The 26,308-nt window shown below is 32.3% G+C and overlaps 1 protein-coding gene across 3 annotated transcripts in view; it reads right to left on the bottom strand.

Moving 5' to 3' along the window:
* Positions 1 to 425: 425 nt before the first annotated feature.
* The window catches only part of Cdk7 (Cyclin-dependent kinase 7), a 58,548-nt gene continuing 32,665 nt past the window's right edge, over positions 426 to 26,308 (bottom strand). The window contains exons 7-10 of one of the 3 annotated variants that reach the window (XR_012755713.1): positions 18,424 to 18,596; positions 17,125 to 17,234; positions 13,679 to 13,785; positions 8,974 to 9,899 (exon numbers count right to left, since the gene is read on the bottom strand). Coding sequence is in view for 2 of the 3 variants with exons in the window: in XM_075360124.1 (XP_075216239.1) it covers positions 441 to 568; positions 17,125 to 17,234; positions 18,424 to 18,596 (411 nt within the window). In the remaining variant the exon portion in view is untranslated. Of the gene's footprint in view, positions 569 to 8,973; positions 13,786 to 17,124; positions 17,235 to 18,423; positions 18,597 to 26,308 lie in introns of those variants that run through there. The other 2 variants (XM_075360124.1, XM_075360125.1) reach the window with 2 other exon arrangements.

Genomic DNA, 26,308 nt, shown 5'->3' with positions numbered 1-26,308 from the left:
GAGGAAAATGCTCACACAATTGTTGTTACAAAACCAGACACCACAGCCAGTTTAAAACTTAGCTTGGGCTCTCAAATCATGACCAAGTATGTTTTCTTTTTAAGTATAGTACTTTTATCTCTAAAATGTTCATACGTTACATAATCTAAGTAATATTGATTGAAGCTTAATACACTTTAAGCAACATAATCTAAGTAATACTGACTAAACCTTCATACCTTTTTGGAAATAAACGACCTTTATTCATTTTCTAAGCCCAAACAAAGATAATTTTAACAATAAATCTACCTTAAACATCAATATTTAGTACTTGGTTTGGTTGTTGCCAAAATTTTGAAGAGATGATGAAGAAATGAAACATCAATAAAATGATTGCATATTATCAGTATCTGATTTATGTTAGTCAAACTGTAACTTGAACTTCATTTACTCAAAAACCTTTAGTTGAGGTTATACACAAACTTGAGTCCTGTAAACAGAAGCTCTCTTATTACACGACTTTGTTTCTGGAACTCAATGCAACTCCACCTTAATGTTGACAGGTGAGATAGTAAGACCTGATGCCACACTATAACAATCCAGAATTAAAAAGATATAAACTAATGCTTAAAGTGCTGTCTGAAATCAGTGTAAATTAGAATTCACTTACTTCTGCAGCTTTTATCAGCACACATCTCTACATTGATTGACATGCCTTATATGCAATGCTACAACTCTTAACCTGAAAAATTATAGAATACTTATCAAGGCTTAACCACGATATACGGTAATCATCTTGATACCATATATATTCCGGCCCCTGCCTGTTCTCTAACCTGGATCTGTTAAAATAAAATAACAGTGGGGCTGCAAATTGATATTTGGTTTAAGGTTATCTTAGCCCTTAGATTTTTCTTCCTTATCAAAGGAATCGCTGTTGACTAGTATCTCTTTCATGAGCTAATGTTGAGTGTTTAGAACATCGTTCAATATCTCTAACATTACCCTGACTATTTTCCTCTGAATAAGGTCAACAAAATCTTACACATAGCACTGTGTGACATCTTGGGAATACTATATACTACTCTACCATCCTCCATGTCTGTTCAGTAACAAAATGCTCAACACCTTTTCTTTTTATTCTGATACTTTGATTTCTAATTAATATTTTCTTTATAACTTACAATCTTCATAATATCTGTTAATATATAATTAAAATTGCACATCTCTTGAATTTTTTAAGCTTTAAACTTTCATGTGCAATACTTAATGAATATAGTAATTTCAAATTGTAAATATGAAGGGATAAAAACAGTAGAGCATTTAACAGATAAACTGAGATTATATGATATAGGTATTACTGGCATTTGAAAATTGCTTCACCAAAGTTGTATTAAACCAGACAGATGATTCATTAAAATATCAAGTGTTCAAAAATATGTACACATCTTTTTATCAAAATCTGTTCGAAGACTACTTAGTCAATAGAATTCTGTTGTAGTAGTGATTACTTCATCTAAATGTGCTTTGATGAAAATACTTTACTCATTCATAAAGTAGCTAACCTATTAGTATCCTAAGTATCAAATTATTTACTTTAATGGTGCAACATACATTTCTCTAATAAGTAACAAGTTAAATTTCATAACAGAAATTTAGTGTATACTTTAACAAGTGTGGAAAGTTGTTCTATGAAACAACAAACTATTTTATAAATGAAAGTTTAAATTTATTGTATAAAAAAAAAATTATTGCATACCTTAACAAATGAGGAAAGCTGTCAGCATATATCCAGTTATTTAGGATGTAAATCATGCATTTTGGAGTAATGTACATGTAAAATAAATGCTAAATTACTGTTAGAAATAAAATTTCTGTTGGTTAATTTTTTGTGGCAAACATGTGATCAAGGTAATTCAATTATCTTTAATTCACAGAAGTATTTGTGTTGCCAAAATTAAAATTGTGTTTCATAAATGCAAATATCATGTTAACTATGATCACTCTGGTATCCATTTGTATCTAAGCAAAGCAACATGTTATGCAATCTGAAAATATATCAGGAGCTGAAATATTAGTCTTTAAGTACACTACAGGTGTTTTACCCAAACAGAGAATCTACGAGAGGACTGACAATTTCAAAAATGTAAATCACAAGTAGTGTTAAATGCTCAAATGTAATGTTACTCATGAAAAAGGAGCCAGATAACCCATGCATGGTTACAACTCACAACACTGAGCATGTATGTGTCTGGTTCTGAAAGACTGATGAGTCAGTTTAAGAAGTGGTAAATGATCTACAAATTAATTGTGGTTCTGCCTTCACAATCACCCATGATACTTGACTTTCATGAAGTTTGTACAAGGGGGGTCCAAAACAACTCAGAATTCTGCATGAACAAATGTCTTGGGATAACTTATTTTACCTTCTATAATTTAGTTGATGATACTTTATTGTTCAGAATCACTGGTAACAAAATATGGGTCAACCATTTCAAGCCATAGAGAAAAGAGCATAATGTGGAATAAAAATAACCACACAAAAAAAATTAAAAAGTAAGTCATCAGTAAGAAAACCGATAGCTTTTTTTTATAATCATTAGATCTAGTACTTGAACATAACCAGGAGAGGCATTTTACAATTAACAGTATATGACAATGTCCATCTGCGCATTGCTGCCCACATAGTTGTAACCCTCCCAAAAATCAGAATCAATTACAGATGAGAGAGTTCTATAGTTCTAATCTTCCTCCTTCAGACTATCACCTGTTTGGCTCGGTTAAAGAGATATTAGAAACCATTGGTTCATCTTCAACCTAGGACTGAAGGAAGTGATGCAGTGAAGCAAGGCTTCTCAACAAAAAATATTTTTTATAAAGTCAAAAAAGAAATGCATTAAAAATCAATGGGGTTAATGTCGAAAATTTTTTAAAAATATTTTTACTGAGATTTACTTTATACCTCCATTGTGGATAATTATTCACTCGTTCTCACGTATAAATCTTGCAGTAGAAAGGTACAAATGTTGAAAGATTCGAACATAAAATACACTTTTGTAATATCAGATGAGATGATTTTGTGTTACTAGATGAGAAATTCATTAGCTTTTCTTCCTAAAGCAAGCAAACTGAACCACAGCCTTGACAAGGTTATGTAGCCTTGAAATCTGTATGAATTTCCAGCAAGTAAAACAAAATGATCTAGAACAAGAATTGAGTCCTTAAAAATTTACTTATTTCATTAATTAAGGTAGTATATAAGATGATGATACGGGCTCAAGCTTCAAGTACCATTAGGAAGCCTTATTTTTAGCAAGGGCCTTTTATAAACAAAGGTAAATACATACATAATGCAAAAGTGCCTACACATTAATAATATATTAGTAACCCTAATTATTAATTAAAATTATTTTGTTTATATTTCCATTCTGTTATGTATAATGCTTTACCCAAATTATTAACTTGTTTTGTTTTTCTGCTTGATATTTAGATCAGCTACTATGAATCACAATAATAATAGTAATGACACCAGTAGTTACATGATGCAATCATATGAATTAACAGAAACAATTCCAGAAATACAAGGTCTGTTCGGAAAGTTATGTCTGCAAGTATGAAAAAAAAAACATTCATTTACATAATAATAAGAATAATAATAACACCTGTACATTAAAATTCTTCAAAATCGTGTCCTCTTGTGTCAATACAACTTTGCCAGTGGGATTTCCAATCTGTGAAGACATGGTGGAAGGCCTGTTCAGGAAGTGTCATTTCACAAGCTGCTTTGAAGTCGTCAATTGTTCTGTAACAATAATCTTTCAGGAGGAATTTCAATTGGGGAAACAAAAAGAAGTATACAGGAGCCAAGTTGGAACTGTAGGTGGCTGGGCAGCATTGCTTCTTTAGATTTAGCTGATCTCAGTGAAGGCAGTGTGGGCTGGCATGTTATCATGGTGAAGTTTCCAATTGCCGCTGATGTCTGATCTGACGTGCCGGATCCTTACTCTGTCTCTTGAGACTTCTACATAAAATTTTAATTTAAGTTTTGTCCCGGGAGGTACAAGCTCATGGTGGACAATCCCCCTGATGTCAAAAATCACAATGAGCATGGTCTTGATTTTTGATTTGCCAAGGTGCATCAGTTGGCACTTTGCCTCTTCATTTTGGGGTCGTATCCACCTTACATCACCTGTGATAAGATTGTCCAAAAGTGAGGATCATTTTCATATATTCCCAAAACGTCTTGATCACTCAGCAAGATTTTTGGTTATCGGTCAGAATTCTTGGGACAAGCTTCACACACATTTTCCTCATGTGCAAATCCTTGGTCACAATCTCATGGAAGATAGTTTTTGTAATATTTAACATGTCGACCATTAAACAAACACTCATTTGAGGTCTATTTGCAAAGGTTCTTTCACACAAGTCACTTTTTTGTCATTTGTGGAGGCTGACAGGCGTCCAGCACAGGCTTCATTGTCGACCTTTTCACGGCCTTCCAAAAACACCTTGTGCATATTTAAGTATTAATTGGTAGGTTCAGTTATATATATTTTTTTTTATTTGTCATCTTAGTTATTTTTATTTTAGTAATTTCCTTTACCACCCATTTATATTGGCTGGTAGTAAACCTTATGAAACAACATCACGTATACACAATATACATATTCACAATATACAAATAAGTTTAACAAAATAATTTTTAGGTTTATTGTATTGTCTCTTGTTTCAACTAGGCGATTGATAAATGCTGTTTAAATTATTGTGGACTGCTGTTATTATTTCATTCTATATTTGTTTGAAACCACAAACAAAGTTTGTTGTATCTTTGAATAATTCCAAACTTTGTATAGTGTAATCTATGAACTATCAAATTATAGGATCTGGTATGGAAAAAATCTACTCAATCTTGCAAGTAAAATTTTGTCTATTCTCAAAATTTCCTCAATTTTGTCTAACCAGTAGCTACAAATAACAATTAATTCAGATTTGCTCTCTTCTCTTGCATCTGGTATGAATTTCATGTTTCTATAAATTAAGATTCAAAATATGTGATTTTTAACAAAATTTACATAATTAAAAATTTCATTTTTGTAAGTATAAAAAAATTATTGTCATTTTTATGAATATACATTTTTATGAAAATTTAATTCAAATTAAATATATGCTTATACTAACAATAGCCAATGTTGTTACGGACTAATTAATTTCAAGAAATAAAAACGTTTTTTCTCTTGATTTAAGCATCTATGGACTGCATGAACAACTTTACATATGTTTTTTAATTATTTTATTACGGTAGTTTTTCATTTTTTGCGAATGCAGCTTTTTTTCTCTCTTCAGAGCACACAAAGTTGTTTTTGACTTGTTTTGTGTTCTTGAAACTCACTGAAATTCTGGATTTCCTCTTAAAATGTATTCCAGCCTCATGTTTCTTTATCAGTGATGTTTATTTCTTGCATATATTTACGGATATCATCAATCCACCTACAGTTCTTTGAGTTTTGATGAACATAAGGATATATTCTGTGATCGCTACTCATGCAAGCAATGTGTCCACATAGGATTGATCCTGCGTTTTTAGATCATATTGGCGAGTTTTCACAGTGTGCATAGAGCACCTTGTTTGTTTGCATTTTGTAATAATCATTAGTATTCCTTTGTCTCTTAGTGTATAATAAGCGGTAAATATCAATACGATTGGCATATGTGTAGATTTTAATCACCGAAGTACATTTTGTACCATTATTACTTTAAAATACCACTTACCTTAATCAGACAAACTATTTTGTGGCGTAGTTCTGCATAAATTGTTGAATCTTTTCATTACAAATCTTTTTAATGGATTATAAAAATTGATCAGTTTTTCATAATATCAATTTTTTTATTAAAGGAATTTTTTTAAACAGGTGTAAAAAATTTATAAAAACAAATTTTAATTTTTGAATCGAGTACAATTATCTATCTACCTTTCTTACTTTGTCAAAATTAAATCATATGTTGATGTGTTTCAGATATACTCCATTTTAAAAACTCACTTTGACCAACACAGTGAAATAAAGGTACTAATACAAAATTGTATTCAATTCAAAAAGATGATGATCATGGGAGAAAATATAATTTTTGTTTATTATTTTAAAAACTAATAAAATTTTATCAACTACTATAGCTGATCAGGACTACTTTGCTCACCCATCCTGTCTTGCCATGGGGCTACCTGGACCCCACTGTATTCATTATCCTCATACTTGTGACAACAATATTGATAAATAATGATTAAAGACTATTCAGTTTATAAAAGTTAGTTACAAGGGTTATGTTTTTCAAGGTCCGATCAGTCGCGAAATAAAAACCCGTGCAAAAATTGGATGAACCTTTGCGCATATGTGTTGCGCAGCGTCTCTAGTATGGTCTTCAATCATGCCATGTCACTTCATTTAGTTCTGAACACGCAGCTAGCACGTAAACATGTCTACAACAATAGCATGTCCCGCCAAGTGTGAAGTGCGTGTGGTAATTCAATTTCTTCAGGCTGAGGGGTGTAATGCAGCTGAAATTCATCGACGAATAAGTAATGTGTACGGTGAAACTTCAATGAGTGACAGCAAAGTGCGACAATGATGCAGGAACTTTAAAGCAGGACGTACAGATGTTCATGATGCAGGCGGTCAGGGAAGGAAGTGAGTGTCAACCGAGAACTCGTTGAGCGAGTGGATGAGGCAATTCAAGAAAATTGTCGGTTCACAATTTCTGTATTGAGTGATTCATTTCCTGAAATTTCAAGGTCAGCTCTCTACACCATTAGAGTTCAGTACTGCAAACTGTGTGCAAGATTGGTTCCCAAGATGCTGTCCGACCATCACAAAACAATGAAAATGGACACCTCCATAACGTTTCTCCAGTGCTACCACAATGAAGGAGAAGATTTTTTGAACAAAACTGTCACAAGAGACGAGACATGGGTCCATTTTGAAACTGAAGAAACAAAAGAACAATCCAAACAGTGGATGCAATCTCATTCTCCCAGAAAACCAAAGAAGTTCAAGTAAACCTTCTCCAACAGAAAGTGTATGGCTATTGTGTTCTGGGACCGGAATGGAGTTCTCTTGGTGGAATTCATGGAACGTGGCACGACCATCACTGCAGCCCCATACTGCGTGACTCTTCAACGTCTACGAAGAGCAATTCAGAATAAGCAGAGAGGAATGTTGTCATCAGACATTGTCTTTCTCCATGACAGTGCTCGGCCGCACACTGCAGCTGTAACAAAGAAGCTCCTGCAGCGTTTTCATTGGGAAGTGTTTGATCACCCACCATACAGCCCGGACTTGGCTCCTTCCGATTTTCACCTCTTTGCTCACATGAAACACTGGCTAGGAGGACAACTTTGGGCACAGACACCAAGCTGCAGACAAGCGTAGAAACATGGCTGAAAACACAGGCGGCTCCATTCTATGACGAGGGTATCGGAAAGTTGGTACCATGTTATGACAAATGTCTAAATCGGAGTGGCGACTATGTAGAGAAATAGCGTAACTATGTTACAAATAAAAAACTATGTTACTTATTACAAATAAAAAATTTGTTATTTTCACTATGGTTTTAATTTCATGATCGATTGGACCAAATAACCCTCGGATTTAACTAAGCAACTATTGACTAGAACTAGTCAATAGTACTAGTAGTACGTTATTTATCTTGTGTTATGGCATTTTTTATGCAATAATTAAAAGTTGATTTTTCTGCATTTTTGGGGTCTTACACTTGATTTACAAAATTGATATTATTATAATAAACCTTACATCAGTTGGTTTGAACCAACTTGATAGCTTATACCATTATTACATGATTATTACAAAACTTTAATTTCAGTGGCCATTTTATAGTAAACCCAACAGCCCATTGTGGCCATTTGTATATTTCTGTAATCCTCTAAAGATCTTTATTCTGAATCTGAAATCAAAATCTGAGATAAAAGTGTTCACACGTACGTATATACTGAATTCAATAACGAACTGTCATTATTAAATATGTAAGTAGGTATTCCTTTAAATTAATTTTTATGTTTGGTAGCAGGCTTATTAATTAATTTTCAGAATAACAATGGTAATAATTACATTTCAAGAATAAAATAAAACAATTTAATTATTTAAATAAAAATAATTATGAAAAAAGTATTTTTAGGATGAATAGTATAATCTTATTTTTCTGTTGATCTTTATGTTAGAAAGTAAAAGTGAGAAGAGAAAATAATGCATGGTTTCTTTAAAGGAACTAAGTTTTATTGTCATTTATATTTTTATAACCCATCAACCTAAATTTAACATAACCAACACTAATTTTATTAGTAAAAAAAATTACTAATGAATAATATTCCTTACATTACTTGCAAATTATAAATAAACAAAAATCTTAACAATAATTATACATTTATCTGTTTTTTCAACAATAAGTATACATTGCAGAGATTTTGTTATTACTGCGACTACTAATAATTACATATTTTTATTATTAATTAAATAAACATATTCAAGAACTATACCAAAGTAGACCTCCAATGGCCAGGCTGATTAATAAACTAATTAGGTTTATAGATTGAAATAACAGAATATTAATTCTGTATCAAGTATTTAACAATTTATACTCTTATCACATTCCATTTTCCATATAACTTGAGCTGACTGGCTGATGTGCAAAATATGTGATGTGCTTGTGAATTTTTTTTAGTCTAACTATGCTTATTGAATTCTCTTGAGAAACTTCCTTAAAGTCTCTCAGTACTGATTTTTACAAAGGAATTTCTGTATTCTGTTATAATAAAATTTATCATTCCAATGAGTTTATTAAATCTTTCTTGAGTTAGTTTTATTATAAATGTTTTGTTATAGGCTGTCTAATGTTAAATAGAAAGCATCATGCCAAGTTTTATAAAGCTTTATAGTTTTTAAACGAATCCAAATAAAAAAAATGCAAAAATTAAAAATTATCAAAGCAAAATCTCAAGTTTACAAAATGAAGCTTTTATTAATGTATCTGGTTAATCCATTGACTTCTAAATTTTTCACTTAACATTTTGGGTATACTTATACACACTTCCACACCATGGATGTGCATAACATATAATATTTTGTTTCAGAGCAATTAATTTACTTTTTACCAGTCACAGATAAAAGTTCTGCTGCCCTGCTGAAAACCTGTTATCTAGATCAACTAATTATTGTACAGGATGACTGAGAGAAACAGGAAATCCTGAAATTTGTATTGGACCACTGAAAATTTTGAAGTGAAATGGTATACCATTTGGCAAATGCCTTGGCAAGATCTGGAAAAATTAACAAAGCTTTTTTATCAACATCCAAAGAATGACTCATACCATTAGTTAAGCCTGCCAGTGTATCTGATGTACTCAAACCAAGTCTGAACTGAAATTGATTAGAAATGTTAATGATGTCATAATTGTTTCTGTTTAAATTATTTTTATAAATTTTTAAGTATGTCTTATGATAATGCTTCATTGACATAAGCTCATGGCTTGTATAAGTCAGCTCATGACATTGTGCCATTTATTTATAAAAATGACAGTAGGGAGACTGCCTGTCATAATTAAGATGCCATGATTGTGTATCATTGCATGCACATGCAATTAACAAATGGATATGTAATTTTGAGGAAATAGGTTCAGTAATGAAAAAGAAACCTCCAGACAATATGCAGCTCGATCATATACCATACAATATCAATACTGTTCGATTCGCTGTCATAAGATGCATATACCATTCCATTCATTGTCATGCAGTGCCTTTACAGTTGCATAGTTGAAGTGTTCAAAGAATACTTTTGCAAGACTTACTTTATCACCCATACAAGTCGCACATCATCCAGGAATTAAAATCAAACAATCACATAATGCGGCATTCATTCTGTGAACAAATGATTGATTATAAAGAAGTACGAGGACTATGTTAGTAAACTATGGTTGTTGGATGAAACCCATTTCTACCTTAAAGAATTTGTTAATAAACAAAATTTTCATTTTTGGGGACTAGAATCCAACACAGGTACACTAACACCCGCTAACAAGAACACGGTTACTGTATGGTGTGCTGTGTTATGGTCTGGGTTAATAGATCCTTATTTTTTTTTAAAGTGAAGGTGGCCTCACAACTAGTCACATCAGATGGATATGTCACCATGCTGAAAAACTACAGACATTTCCACAAATTATTGACAATGCTTGATTTCAACAAAATGGATGGATCAACATCACACATAGCATAAATATCAATAGCTGCTGTAGGCCAATTGTTTGACAACTGTATAATTTTGAGAGACGGTGATATTCAATAGCCTCCCTGGTGTCCTGATTTGTCCATGTGCGATCTCCTATGGAGTCACCTTGAAAGCAAAGTGTTTAGTAGTTGACCTCCTACGACTAAAAACCAAGATCCAAACAGCAATTTCTGGAATTCCTGTTGAAATGTTGCATTGAATCATGCAGTTTTCACTAGACTGAAGAAATGTCTATGCAGAGATTGAGCTCACCTCAAGATGTGATCTTCAAAAAATAAATGTCGTGTATGTATTCATAAATGGTACGTTTTTCTATTTAAATGTTAAAATAAGTTAATTTAAAATGTAATAATTTAAAAATAAGTTAATTTTTTCACAAGAAAAAAATCATCAAGATGTAGATGGCGTTTCATTGGTGTCATTTGGTTTTTAGAGCTTTGTAAATTTAATTGGTTTTTTACTAATATAATTTATTTCATGATTTTGCCTAGTTGACAAATTCAATGTTTGATAGTTTGTCAAGCCAATAAATTAATTAAAAACTCAAGTTGATTAAACATTATAATACAATGTTTTTAGTGGTCATTAATGTGTAACTTAACCTCACTTTTCTCATTTATTTTATTACACTGTGTTAATGTCTGGTGGTTATTTACTGAAATTCATTATTTGTTGCATCAGCAATCATATCAGGAGTCAAGTGTTTCATGTGCCCGTACAAGCAAAATGCTCTTCTTCTCGAGAATGTAATTAAATACTCTGTGTGCAATATTTACTTTCAAAAAATCATATGCTGATAGAATTCATTTAAATAAAAGTGGTGGTTTCAGGCCATGCTATAATAAACTTGAAAATAACAGTCAATTAAGAAAAAAATCAATCTAATCAAAAAAGAGAAAATTTTATATCTACACCTAAGCTCATTTTCTGCAAGCAAAATTGAAACCACAATTAATACAAAGTTTCCACCACTATCATTAAACATACATATACACATAATTATATAGCCTATGACACTTCCCATAATGTTGAATGGTCATGCATCTAGATTGGTTCGATCGTTGAGCTGTTATGATGGAAGATACATACATACATACATACAAACAACCTAAAAACATTACACTCCCTTTTTGGGCAGTTGTGTAAAAAAGGTGATTTTCCAAGTGCTCTAGTAATCGAATTATTGGAATTATTAATAAGAAAAAGTTCCATAAGCTTTATAAACAATATAGATCTCTTTATTATTGTGAATTATTTAACAAAGAATCAAGTATATGTAATAATACTCTTTAGTCGTAAAAACTTATTAAATTATACAGTGAGGAATCTTTACCTGACAATTCCAGATTTTTTTTTAAATTGCTAATAAAAATGACAATGGTAGATCTTATCCATCTCGAAAATGAGTATCCTAATAAGGGCACTTGTATTTTAGAAATTTTGCTGAAACATTTGTGAGTGTCTTTACTAACAATGATTTTTCCTAAACTGAAATTACATTTATCTATGACAATTCCTTTAGTAACATTATTTCAACTGAGAATGATGTTGAAGATGCCAATTGCCAACTTAATGATAATTCTTCGATGGGCCCAGATAATATTCATCCTCTTTTAGTTGAGAAATGCTCTACCTTTTTTATACCATTTTCAACTAAGCCTTTCAATCACTCTTTAAATACTAGTGTTTTTCCTAGCATTTGGAAAATGTTTTACGTAAGGCCATGATTTAAAAATGGTGGGACTTCAGATAACAATAATTATCACCAGCAAATGCAATGTCTTTTTCAAACTCAGATAAATTAATTTGTATAAAAATTACATGTTGCATAACGAAATTTATATTTTTTGAATAAGATGGAATTTTGGAAGAGAAAATCTACACAAACAAGTTTGTGTGTATATATGGAACATATTGTTGATGCGCTAAATAATGGTATTATCTTGATGAAATTTAAACAGACTAATATCAAATTACTAATTAGAAGACTTGCTGCGTCTGGATATAATGGTAAACTGTTGTCTTGGTCACATTCATTTCTTACCAGCAGTATTCAGCATGTCAAATTTTATAATTTTATCTCTATGCCTATTTATGTTACATCTGGAGTAGGACAAGGCATGCACGTGGGTCCTACAGTTTTAATAATATTTATAAATGACATTGGTTTAATTATGAATAGCATACATATATATATTCACATTTTTAATTATTTATGGATAGTATGAAATTGTTTAAGCTTTAAATTGTTAAATGCTTTAAATTGACTTTTACTAAAGGCAAAAATGGTGTCACTTAGATAGTGTTTCTTGTAACTTAAAAAAGTTTTCTTATTCAATTTGGAAGGTTTGCAAATGCTGATAATCATTTACTGAATGATTCTGCAATACAGGAAGTATCTTCTTCTATTTAAGACTTAGGAATATATTTTGTTACAAAGTTATCCTTCAGTGAACACATTGGTTTAACTATATCCAAACTACTAAAAAAAAAGGTAAATTTTATTTAAAAGATTCTTTACAAATTTTAGAAATATCAACTCTAACAGAACTTTATATTATGCTGTTATATAACTGATACTAATTAACCTCTGTTGTGTGGCAAGCTTTTACTAACCTGGAATTAAAATTACTAGAAAAATTATGTAAAATCTTTCTTAAATATGCCGCCTTTAAAATCAATGATTTCTTATGCACTTTACTGATCATAACTTTACTAATATTTCAAATTTGTTAAAAATACAAAGTACTGAATCTTCTCTAACTAGGACAGATTTAAAATTTACCTATAAAATTTTGGATAGCTTCTTTGACTGTCCTAATCGATAACAACGTTTTGACTATCATGTATAAATAGATATCTTTAATATGTAATGAACACTTAAGACATTTACAATATATTAATAACTATAGCTACTTTAACTTATGAATGATGATTTTGTTATTTACTTACATTGTTTTTTTTTTGTTTTTTTTTAATATGATTCTGTATTCATTGGTTTTTTCATGCCCATTTATTTGAATTAAGTAAATAAGTATATTTAATTTTCAAAATTTCATGTTTGCCTGAATCCCCTTGTATTTAATGATCACTATTTAATTTTTTTATATTTTTTCTTAAATTCTTTTTTTTTTGTCACAATAGTTTATTAAAGAGGAAAGGTGGAAAGATTTTTCAATTTTATAAAGTTGGTTCACATTGCTACATAGTGGGAATGATGGTCAAACAGATTGTTTGCTAATTAAAATAAATGTTAAAAATAAATTTAATAATAGCAAAATAACATGCATTTTCATTTATAAATTACACAAAACCAACAAATTTGTTTTTTACAAATATATATATAAGATTAATATTATAATTGATAGAAATTAAATAATTAACTTTATACATTTTAATTATTTCTTACTTAATTTTCTCTTCACACATTCTTCGAATCGATATAAAATGATGAATGAATCACAGTAAAATATCTATTTCATATACCATCAAACATTAATCGTTTTGGCTGTGCTCCTTAAAAATAAAGTCACAAAATTAAATTACATGATACAATTCTTAAACAAAAAGAAACAGAAATAGAAAATTTAAAACAGATAATTCAACTTATTTTATTATGCAACACTTCAGCAGCCATGTTGGTACACATATTTAACCAAATAAAAGTGCAAACCAATAATTAAATAGATGGTCACAGATCTTTAGAAGAACTTCATAATATCATAGCATTTTCAGCAATGGGGCCATTTCCCAAAATCTTTTTAATGTGGTAGGACATTAGTTTTTAGACTCCTGATAAAATAATTTTGAAAAACTACATTCCTTACAAATTATTCTGCAATACCTAAAACATCTAAGAATTAGGATTTTGGAAATTGAGATAAAAGATAAAATGCCAACTGCCTAAATAGGTTTTTATTTATGTATTGCATCTTTATATCACCCAAGTTAAATAATACCGAGTTAATTTAATAATAATAGGTAATGCATGCTGCTTGCATTTATTAGTGGCTAATGATAGCAAATGTAGTCACTTAAAATTATGCTGTATGCTGATAATTCCCTATTATCTTTAATAAAGATAGAGAAAACCAGTTATTGCATGCAATTTATTAGTGAGAAATGGCTCAAAAACGTTTGCGTCACATTAGTAGATTAAAATTAAAAGAATAACACTAATTTAATTTTTGATTCCAAATAAAAATGATATAAGGACTTAGTAATCATAGTGTTTGAATGGTTCCTTATGCAGCTGCCTCCACCAAACCACACAAATTTCTAGAGAACAGTAACTCTATAGGTCCTCAGGTCTTGCACAGGTCTAGTGGGCATCCACCATAAGAAGGTGAATTCACCATAAGGAAAATTGGGTGAATAATGAATTAGGAATGAATTACTTAAAAGTGTGATTGCAAAATGAGACACACATTACCATCTAAAGGAATGCACCAGACCTATCCAAATAGCAAGCCTACAATCCCTTCAAAAATCTGGATGCTTTAATCCAGAATAGATACTGCATATTACTAACTGACATTGATATGCTGATCAGCTCAAATAAATGGTAAAAATTATTTTTTCCAACAGAAATATTAAAGATGACCTGAGAACAAGCATTTAATTTAATATTTCTGTAGTTATATAGAATAATTTTATAAAGATCAACTCTGCTAAATAAGATTTCTCTTAAGTCACATTTCTCTTTAGTTTTTCACCTCCCTATTCATAACATTAAATGTTGTGCAGCACCTTCCAGGTGATAATACTTTACCTCACAGCCTAATTACAAATGAAGCTTCATTACAAATGAAACATCCTGAAAAAGATCACTAGAATATTTTTATTCAGTAGAAAGTGGTATCCTGGTAAGACGTGTTTTCGGTTCACAGCAGTTATTGATTTATTTCAAAATGTAAGAAAAACAGAACGATTGTCAAATTTTGTTTGAAAACTAGGAAATCAGATTTGAAAAGTTATGAACTCTTAAAAACAGCTTTCAGGGATAAACATCTGAGATAACCAAATGTTTTTATTTGATTCAACAGATTCAAAGCTGGCATGAATTAGTCAAAGATAATTTCTGGTCCAGCTGGTCTTCCACTTCAAAAATCAACGAAAACATTGTGAAAGTTCATGATTTAGTGCGGTTTAACCATAGACTTACAATTAGGAAGATGGCTGATGAACTTAAGTTTCCATGGGGTTCAATCAATTTTAACTGAATATCTGAGTCAATTAATTCCTAAACTGTTGTAAACCAGCAGAAACACAACACCAACTTGAAGTGATTAATCAAGCTGAAACTGACCCATATCTGTTAAATAGAGGTAATTACAGATGACAAATCATGGGTTTATTGTTATGATCCAGAAACAAAGGCACATTAATCACCATAGAATGGTCCAAGTTTGCCACGAATGAAAAAAGCACAACAAAGTTGGTCGGATGTGAAGTCAACTCGAATGGTAGTTTTCTTCAAATCTGGGGGATCAGACGAATTTACCCCTAGGGGGCAAGTCAACCAGAAATACTATAAAAGTAGCTTTCAGTATTTGCGCAAAAATGTACAGAATGCCTGCACTCTGGAGAGACAAGAGTTCGGTCCTCCACCACTATTGGAGTCTGTGTATTCATTCAGAAGGGAACTAACTACTTTGAAGATCTATCACAATAGCCTGTAACTACTGCCATTTTGAAACTAAAACCCTAGTCTTAAAAATTTCCAATCACACCTTGTATTTTATTTTTCTTAACACTGTTCTAATGTCTCCTACAAAAAATTTATTTCCATTTTTTTTATTAAGTTTTTAATTTGCAATTTTATATATATTTAAAACTGTGGTAAATATACTATGTAGTTTGCTTAAAACTTTTTATTTTTTTACACGTTTCACCTAAGGTACTTTTTTCTAACATCTTTTACAACACAGAAGGATCCTCATATGTTAATGGTACCACTTGTCATTTTTTGATTGACAATAAATTTTTAAATCAGACAGCTACTTTTTTTTTTTGGAAGATAGCAAATGAAGATACATAAAACCTTACCCAGGTATAAATCTGAAAGAACATTGATACGTTTCCCAGAAGTCTGCTACTTTTTTCTACAAATGTAAAGAAATAAAAATGAATGAATGTATTCAAAATTAATTAACCACGTTTGAGTAGTTTTAGTAGTATGTACAATTTCACTTTATCTTCTAAAATTTAAATAGGTTTGAGTCTTCTGGACATGTCACAATTTTTATAAATTACAAGTGGCAGTAAAAATAGTCTCGGTATTCTGCAAACAAAAAGCCCTCACCTGAGATATTCAGTTCCAAAATAATTTCATATTACTTAACGGTGCAGACTTTACTTAGATACAGAGTGATGATAGAGGATACAGGATGTTTTAGTACCTGATATGAATAGGCTAGGCTTATAAAACATGTAACTCTAACAGGATGATTTTATCATGATCAACAAAGCTCGCATAAAAATTGACGCATTGAGGAATTTTTTCCAGACCACTAATCTCAGTTTTAAGTGACACATTCATAAAATTTGACAGCCCTCTATCCATTTCAATGGAATAATATTTCTTTCTTTTATATAATCTCTTTAAGGAACAATTAACACACTTAACACTTAAATTGGATGACAATTTTGTTCCAAAATTTAACTATATATACGACCAGTACTACATTTTTGGTTCAACCAAAAGAGCTAGGTAAATGATAAAAAAAGGTACCTGAAAAAAACTGGTACTAAAACCATTAAAAAATTTCAAGTACTAAATGTTTCCTGACTCTAAACAACAGTTTAAATTCTGCACAGAAGAAAATAAAAATAGCAAAAGCAAAAAATTATTACCTCTTTCTGAATCTTCAAATTTTCTTTTTCTACTCCCTCTTTCTGCTTCACGAGCTGACAAAGTAGCAGGAAGAGGTAACTGAACACCAGTAGAAGGTGGTGGTTTATTGCTAAAACAGTTACACAATACGCATTATATTTCTGTTTATACATTCATATGAAATGGCAACAAGATCAGATAAATATATCTTAAGTGTACAGAGATTGGAAGTAAGCTGAAATGAAATAGTTATCAGTACAAAAACGAAACTGATATTACTTAAAAATAGAAAATGAAAAAAATAAATAAAATATGAAAAAACATAATAAAGTGTAATTGTTTTGTAAAATAATCAAAATAGTTTTTATTGCATGAAATTAGATCAAAAATTATTAAAACAATCTTTAAATAAAGATTAAGTCAACAGGTAAGTCAGGTGCTCAGAGAACATCTAATTGGTGCAAAGAAGAAACAAAACAAAACAGTAAGTTGATGCTGTTGCAAATAAAATCAACTGATAATACTACAATTCTTATGGTAATAAGTAAGATAATCATTTCACAAGAAACCAAAAAACCCAGAAACCAATATTATTACTACTGATAATATTATATGAACATTTACAACCTTAGGTATGTCTAAATTTGGTTTCTGCTGCCACACACGGTCATATATGCAAGATCAACATATTAACTAAAAATTAAGTAAATAATCATGAAACTAAAATGACGTTTTCCTCTATTAAACTTAACTAGTGATTTTGCCCATAATGACTAGAACAAAAAAACATGGAAGCATAAGAAAATGTGCATTTTTAAAATGGATACCGTTAATTAAGGTTATACTCATTCAAAACTTTTGCTGGTACATCTATAAAATAGCTGTTACGTTAACTTTTTTCTTTTTTTTTTTTAAATATATAAAATTTGTTGATTTAGCTCATCTGCCTGGCTTAGAAAGTTAGAAACAGTTAGAAAGTAACATCACATCACCAAATAGAAAAAGCCAAATAATGACAAAAATAAGTGTATTTTTTTTATAACACAGTAAAAACAGTGCTTGCTGACTTATTTTGGCAGTACTTTTTTACCTTACTTTTATTTTTTTTTAAGATGTTACCAAAAAATATTAGAAGATGAAAAGTTAACTTATGGTAAACTAACAAAAAGATTAAGGTATAAAAATACTGTAGTCATTATTACCAATATGGTAATTTTATTCCAAACATGAAATGAATATACACATACATATGTGTATACGAATACACACATTCATGAAATTACATAAATAACAATACATTAATGTAAGATTTGACCTACCTGAAGTACGGCATCTGTAATGCTTGCTGACATGTAACTCTATACATAGGATTAATAGAAAGCAATGAACCAATTAGATCTAGTAAGTCATCACCAGCTGCAGTAAAAATGTGATTAAGAGGTGTTCCTACAAATGTTTTGAATTGGATATAGTCATGTAATCCTTTTACACCCTGACAACAAGAAATATAATTTTATTTATACATTAGTCTACAAATAAAAAATAAAAATTATTATCAATAAATAACTAGTTTTTTTTATATTAAGAAAAATACTCAGACCACGGAAAACTAATGAGGGTTGGAGATTATTTAAGAACAAAGAACACTACCTCTATATAGACAGCCCCAGAACAATGTAAACCAAACAAAAAAGCTTCACTCACTTTTTCTTTCTTTTAATGCACCCTCCATAACTCTTGATGCATACCATTTTTCTATTTCTATTCATTTCCTTTTCCAGTCTCTTACTGTTAGATCATCCAACATCCAACACCAAAGTCTTTAGTTACTTTTCTGCATTGTCTCTCCCCCTAGTCCAGTCTCTTGATTGCCTCAAGTTTTTTGTTCCATTGATACAACAACTTTCTTTCTTTTAGTGCTTGTGTAAATTTCAACTTTTAGACACCACAACAATGTTTGTCAAATTAAGATACACCACACACAGACACATACATATGAAAAGTAACAGATGATAGACCGATCCACATACAATGATAAAATGTACTGCACTGAATGAGAGACACAAGAGTTATAGTGTAGACAGGCACGCCATGCTGTAGTCAAGAGCAACAAAAAATAGACTATGCTCACAACTTGCAGTTCTTGCTGCTGATTGATGGTATGTTGGATAATGTAGAATGTAAGCGAGAGACTCTACTGTATTATTCTACTGATAGGATGAATAAAAATATTAATCAAAATATTTAATTGTGACATAATTTAAGCGTGACAGTAAATGCACAAAAATTGCTTCTACGTATTGTATTGGGTAAAGTGAATAAATAAAGTTGAAGCTACCACTACGGTATTTCTAAGTTGTAACTTCACTTTTGATGTGAATAAAGTGAAGATACAACTCCTCTATATAGAGAATGAGGAATATTCAGGACATAATCTCACAATATAATATGACAGCACTGCTTGTTTGCTAGGATACTCCGATTTTTGTATATCTCCATGGCTGATCATGCCATTCAAGATACCTGAAGGTGACATTCAACATTGATTTAACACCAAACACACTAAAGAAAGAGTGTTTGGTCAGCTTAAATAGAGGTTCTCAATTCTTGGTAACTGCATGTGAGTATCACTAAAAAGAGTAACAAAACTAATAGTGAGTTGTGCTGTGCTTCACAATGTTCAAACACCTTCAATTATTTAATTTCAAGAACTTGGAAGATGAAGAAGAAGATGAGTTTCATGAAGAGGAAATTGGCAGAGAGATAGATGAAAACAAAGTGGCAAAACTTTGAGGGGGAACAGAAGTGGCAGGATATATTACATTTTATTTATGTATTGTCATTGTAAAGAATTTAATATTTTATCATTTGTAATGTTATATGTTGCATGATGACTTTAAATTTATTATTTAGAAGACATTGCAGCCTCAATTGTAATACAGTTTATTAATAAAATCATGGTTACTGGTTTCTACAAAATAAAGAACAAAAATATAAAACTATAAAAAATTAAAATTATACTCTGATATCGGCAATAAACAGCTAGTTTATTGGTTGACCTGTCAATGTCACATCACAGTCATGGCCCAATGCTTAGTGCCATGCCGGCAGCACCAATCTTTTGGTTGTTGACTAGGCCTGTGGCTATGATTATTAGGCCTGCCACACTGCTATAGAAAGGACAGCTATACTCATGGCCAACATGGGGATACAGCTAAGCTAGTAACTGTGTGCTCAGATAGACCATTCAAATTGTACTGACCCAAATTTCTAATTTTTTTATTTTTTAATCATTTATCTATTTTTTTTTTATTTATTATTTTTTTGAAGGGAAAGAAAAGGAAATATACACAATAGTTATTTATGATTTTAATTTAAAATCTCATAAACGTCTGAGGTTATGTCAGTTTGTGTTTTATTGTCAGTGTAGTTTTTACTTAAGTTTCTCTAATTCTTTTTTCTCTTTCTCATCTAGATTTTCTGCAGTTCAAATTGCTGCAACAGAACCTGCCTCTGGAGTTGATAAGTCTTCAGTTTCTTAATTTCATAGGACATCATCTTCTTCATTTTGGGTCCCACATAAGACTTTGCAGATGTGATATTCGCCTATTGTACAACTTGAGAAGGCATAAACTTATTAATTTAAGAAGCTTCTCAAGTCACTTAAGTCTCTGCTTTCATCATTGCTATTAGACACAAAGCTGTTGTCTTTGGTTCACTGTGGTATTCCAACTTCCAGGCACTTTGGTGAAAACTGGATTGATCTTTTTGTTTTCATTGTGTTTTATCTGTTTTCTTTTTTATTTTAGTCTTCATGTTTTGTAGCATTTTCTGTATTTGGGCAACAAATCTATTTTCAAGGTAATTGAAAATATATGCTACATAAGTCTTCCCATTCTTTTCATTAATAACATTTAGTTTATTAACAGTAGATAGTAGTTTATTTGGCAGTCTTGACTTTTTCAACAACATAGGGTGTTCTACAGGTAATTTGATGAATATCTGTCCACAGTGTTCTTAACATCCCCTTCATCATCATTTAACAACATGTTAAAATAAGATGAGTGTTCCAGAACAATAAAAGAATCTTCTCTTATGAGCTATAATCAGATGTGATTTTCGAGACTGACATACAATCTTCTGAGATCACTAAGGTGGAAGTGCGCCACGTGATCTGTAGCATGGCACAGCACAAGGCTTCTAGATATGATTGTATCACAGTGGAGCTCCTCGTCCAAGCGCTTCCAGTGTCCTTAGTCCTCTAACTAAAATAAATAATAGGTTGCTCTTTGCTGGCCACTTTCCGGTGTGTTGGAAGCGTGGAGACTTGGTGTTGTTGTTCAAAGGTGGCGGACAAAGATCCTACTGTTAGTTCTTCTTAACATCCACTAATATGCTCTTGTCCATAATTGGCAAAGTTCTTGAGAAGGTCCTATATTTGCATATTAATGTTAGATTGACCACTGATCATTTGCTAATGGATAACCAGTAAGGTTTCCGACCAGACAAGAGCACTGAGGATGCCATACAAAAGGTGATGGATATAGCTTCATCTAGTCCATGTAATTATGTATTAGGGATTTTTCTGGACATATCCGGGGCATTTAACAACTTATGGTGGCCCTCTGCTCTGTTTCAGATGCAGAAGCGTAAGTGTACATGAAATGAACTAGATGTGCTCTCAAGTTATTTCAGCCATCGGACCGTTTCCCTGTATGATGGCGGCTCAGAAGTTTAGAAGACCTTAACTAAAGGATGCCCTCCGGGCAGTGTTCTGAGTCCCCTTCTTTGGATCATAGAATTCAATTTGATGTTGCATTTAAGGTTGCCATGTTATCTTATGCTGACGACGCGCTGCTACTGATTGAAGGGGATTCGCGTACGAGGTAGAATTCGGAATTCTACCTCCGTGATTCTACCTGCATGAGCAGCTCGGAGCTGCTCATGCTTGAGAGACACCCCGACTGTGGAGTCTCCAGCATAAGATGATTTTCAGCCCACAGAAAATCACAATGATGTTGCTTAAGGGCCGATTGGCTGCTTCCCGACGAATCCGGGTTCAGATGGCTGGTCTCCCCATTCGGTAAATTAAAACTCAAAAATACCTGGGTGTTATCCTTGATGAGAATTTTCAGTTCAAGGAACATCTACAGTATGTAGCAAAAAAGGACACTGATGCTTTTTATGGAATCCGTAGTCATTCATTCTGATTAGGGGTTGAATTACCGTACCATGTGTATCCTTTACAAAGGTGTCAGCAAAGCTATTATGCTGTGTGCTGCGCCTGTCTGGGCTCACCGCATGGCTTTTAGGTATTGCACAGACATATTGCTGCGGGCCCAGCGACTCCTCTTGCTGGCTGTTATAGGCGGTTACAGAACAGTCTCGCGGGAGGCAGTCTGTGTTATAGCCAGAGTCAAACCAATAGATATCTTGGCTAATGAGCACAAGGAACGCCACATTTCCAAGGTAAATAATCTATTGATGGCAGAACAAAAGCAGGAGATTGAAGACCTTGCATCTTGGCAGGTCAGGTGGGACAAATCCCCACAGGTTGCTACATGCACGGTATATTTCCTATAGTGTCTAAATTAGGTGTGATTAGATGGGTCTCCCCCAATCAGTATATCACACAGTTTCTCTCCAGGCATGGTGCCTTTCATGCGAATTTGGCTAGGTTTCGTTTGGTGGATTCCAGTCAATGCCCGGACTGCAGGAGTGATGATACAGTGGACCACGTCCTCTTCATCTGTCCTTGATACGAGGTTACGGGCTGTTAGGGAACTTGAGAGAATACATTCCTTACTGGCTCTCCGTACCAACTGGACGATCCGCAAGTTATGGTCTATAGTGGTTGGTTTTCTTCGCACCCTTGCGATGTGTAGGTCTGCAGAGGGAGTTTGATCGAGGTACTTGATCGTGGTAGGATCTCGGGTGGCTAGGGTTCCAGCTTAGACATTAGATTGGTTGGAGGTAAGTGCATTGGCATCATGCCACGGTAATGTTGGTATTGTTTGAGATTTGACTTGGGGGTCCCACTGGTGGAGGTGGCTGCGCTGCCAGGGTGCGGTAGCCCATGTGACCGGGAGCGTGGCTTCTCTCCGCCAGTGGCGGTCCTGATCCTGATTTGGTAATGCCACATGAGATACCATGATGGGACCGGGTGGGGGTGCAGGGTTTGTCCCCGGCTCCTGCGCAGACCGGAATGAGGTTGCATTCCCCTTGTTAGGTGACCTAAACTGGTCAACTTATTTGGGTGCAGGTCTGAATTTCTATGTTGTGTAAAACACAATTTTGATTGGTATGAGTGTAGCAGTGATTTAACTTTAAACTCGTTTGTTTTCTGATGCATTCACAGTCACGAACAGTGTTGTCAAGTCTGTACTAGGTGCAGGGTTCACGCTTCCATGGTTTCGGTTAGTTAGTTTGAGGGAATCATGTTAGGTTGGATGTGAAGATGTACATTTGGGGCCTACATGAAAGGCCTGATTTGATATTTACTGATGCAAATTTCTGCCAAGGCATTTACATCGATGGCATCCCGACCGAGGCCTGGCTGATGACTGTGAGATGTAATGAGTTAGAGGGTCTAAAGACGACCACCGGTAAATCCACTCAGGGCTTGGAACAGAGGGGGTGGTGTGGCGACTGGTAATGTCACAAGGCGGGTGTCTTCCCCCTAAGGGGTTAGGATGTTCTTCAGACCAAAGATAAGTTTTCAAATCATTACTGAAAAAACTGGAAAAGCTGAAAACTCACAATTTCATGTCAAAATCTCAAGCTCAGTTTTTCAACAAGAAAAAATCAGAGTTAGGTAAAGAAGAATGTTTGGTGTTGGCAGACTTTGCAGAAAATGTTTCATTTAATGTCTGTTTTAGTGAGATACAAAGCTTCCATTTGGCCAACAGCCAAGGCACAGTTCACCCTTTTGTGTTCTACTTCAAGGAAAATGATGTACTGCAATACAAAAGTGTCTGTATTTTAAGTAATCACTTGAAGCATGATACAGCAACATTTTAATGCTTTCAAAAACTTTTAGCAGACAATATCAAGGAAGTACATCCGAGCATTAAAAACTAATCTATTTTACTGATGGTGCTTCAAGTCAGTATAAAAATAAAAAAAATTTTGCTGACTTGTGCAGTCAAAAAAAAGATTTCAACCTTGAAGCCAAATGGCACTTATAATCCCATGGAAAAAATGCCTGTGATGATGTGGGAGATACACCAAAACGAGAGGTGGCAAAGTCAAGTCTGCAAAGGCCATTAAACAGTCGAATACTAAACGCTGATGAAATGTATTCATTTTGTAATCACAAGCTGAAAAACATCAAGTATTTTTTTGATTAAATTAGATGAGATAGCTAAGATTTCAGAACCTCTAAACAACCATTTTGACTTCTGTGAAAGAGTTGTTGGTACTAGAAGCTATCACAAGTATGTTCCTGTGTCAGAAAGCACTGTAAGATGTTACTTTACTTCAAACTTCAAGGGCTATGAAGACCATCCTGTGTCAAGTATTATACCACTTTCACTCAATGAAAAAGACTATTGCTTGTGTGTATGACAATCAGAGGTGAATAGAAGAAGTGGTAGATATTAGCCTCAAAAATGACAATGTGCAGGTTCATTTTTTCCACCCACTTGGACCACGTACATCACTTCAGTCTCACAAAGACAAAGTGTGGGTACCAACCTGCAAAGTCCTGAGAAAGTTGACATCACTTGAACTAACTACAGTGACGGGTCATTTTCACACAATTTCAGGAGAATTATCAGAAGAGATATCACAGCTGTTGGTTAACCATATTAAATAATAAACTTTCATTGCTACAATTTATTTTTTCTTCAATAGTGTTTAAAAAATAAACCAATATAAAAATAAAAATAATTCTTGAAAAAAGATGTAGGCTACTCATTGAAATCTCTGTTTGGGTAAGTTTTACAAGCATTTTTGAATCAAATATTAGGTTACTGGTATTGGTTAGGTTATCATTAAATTATGACCTACCATTAATTATTTTAAAAATATTGAAAATGTCTATTTCAACAACATAGGGACTAAATATAAAAAATAGTTAAAAAACATAAAGTGCAAAGAAAACAAGAAACCCCCTTGGAGCACTTACTTAGTGAGTCAAATTGGTATCGCTTTTAACAAGTTTTTATGATTTTTGAGGGGTTATAACTTTTTTTTATTAGTACAATACACAAGAAACTTTTTTATTTACCATAAACATCTACAAAAACATTGCATGTTATGCAAATTTGAGTTTTTATCACCAGCCCAATCAGAGTTATTTGAAGCCAAAATTTGAATGTTTTTATAAAAATTAGTTTTTAAAGTCATAAAAATTTAGGGTTAAGTATATCACCATTAATATTTTTTATGGTAAAACTACTAACATATACCTAGATACAAATAAATAATTCAAACTATGTATGCCATCCTTGCCTCTTGAAAAAAATTACTAAAACTGAAATTTCACTGTTTTTCATGTTCAATTTTACTGGAATTTTCTCATAGAAAAAAAAAGAGATAGGTAAATAAACCACTGGACCAATCTTTTACCTTGAGAAAATATGATTAAATTACTTTTTGTTTCATCTTTCCAGGACCAATAGTATTTTTGTTATGATTTTTTCCGTAAACCCTTACAATCACAAAAATAGGTGTCCACACTATAGCAAAAACAGCCGCCACAGGTAAACTGCTTAGATAAAAAATAAATAAAAAAATAGTTTTAAGGTCCTGAAACATTTAGGAAACAAGTGGGTAAGTTTCAATTTTTTCTGAATTGGTCAAGCAACCAGCTTATGTTTTTTTGGTATACTTCAAATGGATTGACCTGTACACAAACATCTACTGTAGTAATTGAATAATAATTTTTATTTCTCTGCTCTATTTTTTATCCTACCCTTCAGTTATTAATAAACAAACAACCCAAATAAAGTAATAAAACAAATCATTCTTGTTGAGACATATTTTGATTCTAAGATTATCTTCAACTTGATTTTTTAATAATTATTATTATTACCATCTGAAAATATTTAATGTAAAAATAAATGTTAAAAAATAATAAATTTTCTACATACAACAATGGCTGGGCATGTGAAATTTTATGATTTCTGGTCTGCCCAAAAAATGTAAAATATGTGTGACCAACAGTTTGAGATGTACAGGATAATCATAAACTATTAAGCG

The sequence above is a fragment of the Lycorma delicatula genome, chromosome 3, assembly GCF_047948215.1.
Source record: "Lycorma delicatula isolate Av1 chromosome 3, ASM4794821v1, whole genome shotgun sequence".
In the NCBI taxonomy this organism is placed as follows: domain Eukaryota; kingdom Metazoa; phylum Arthropoda; class Insecta; order Hemiptera; family Fulgoridae; genus Lycorma; species Lycorma delicatula.
This window is presented reverse-complemented; position numbering and strand designations above follow the sequence as displayed.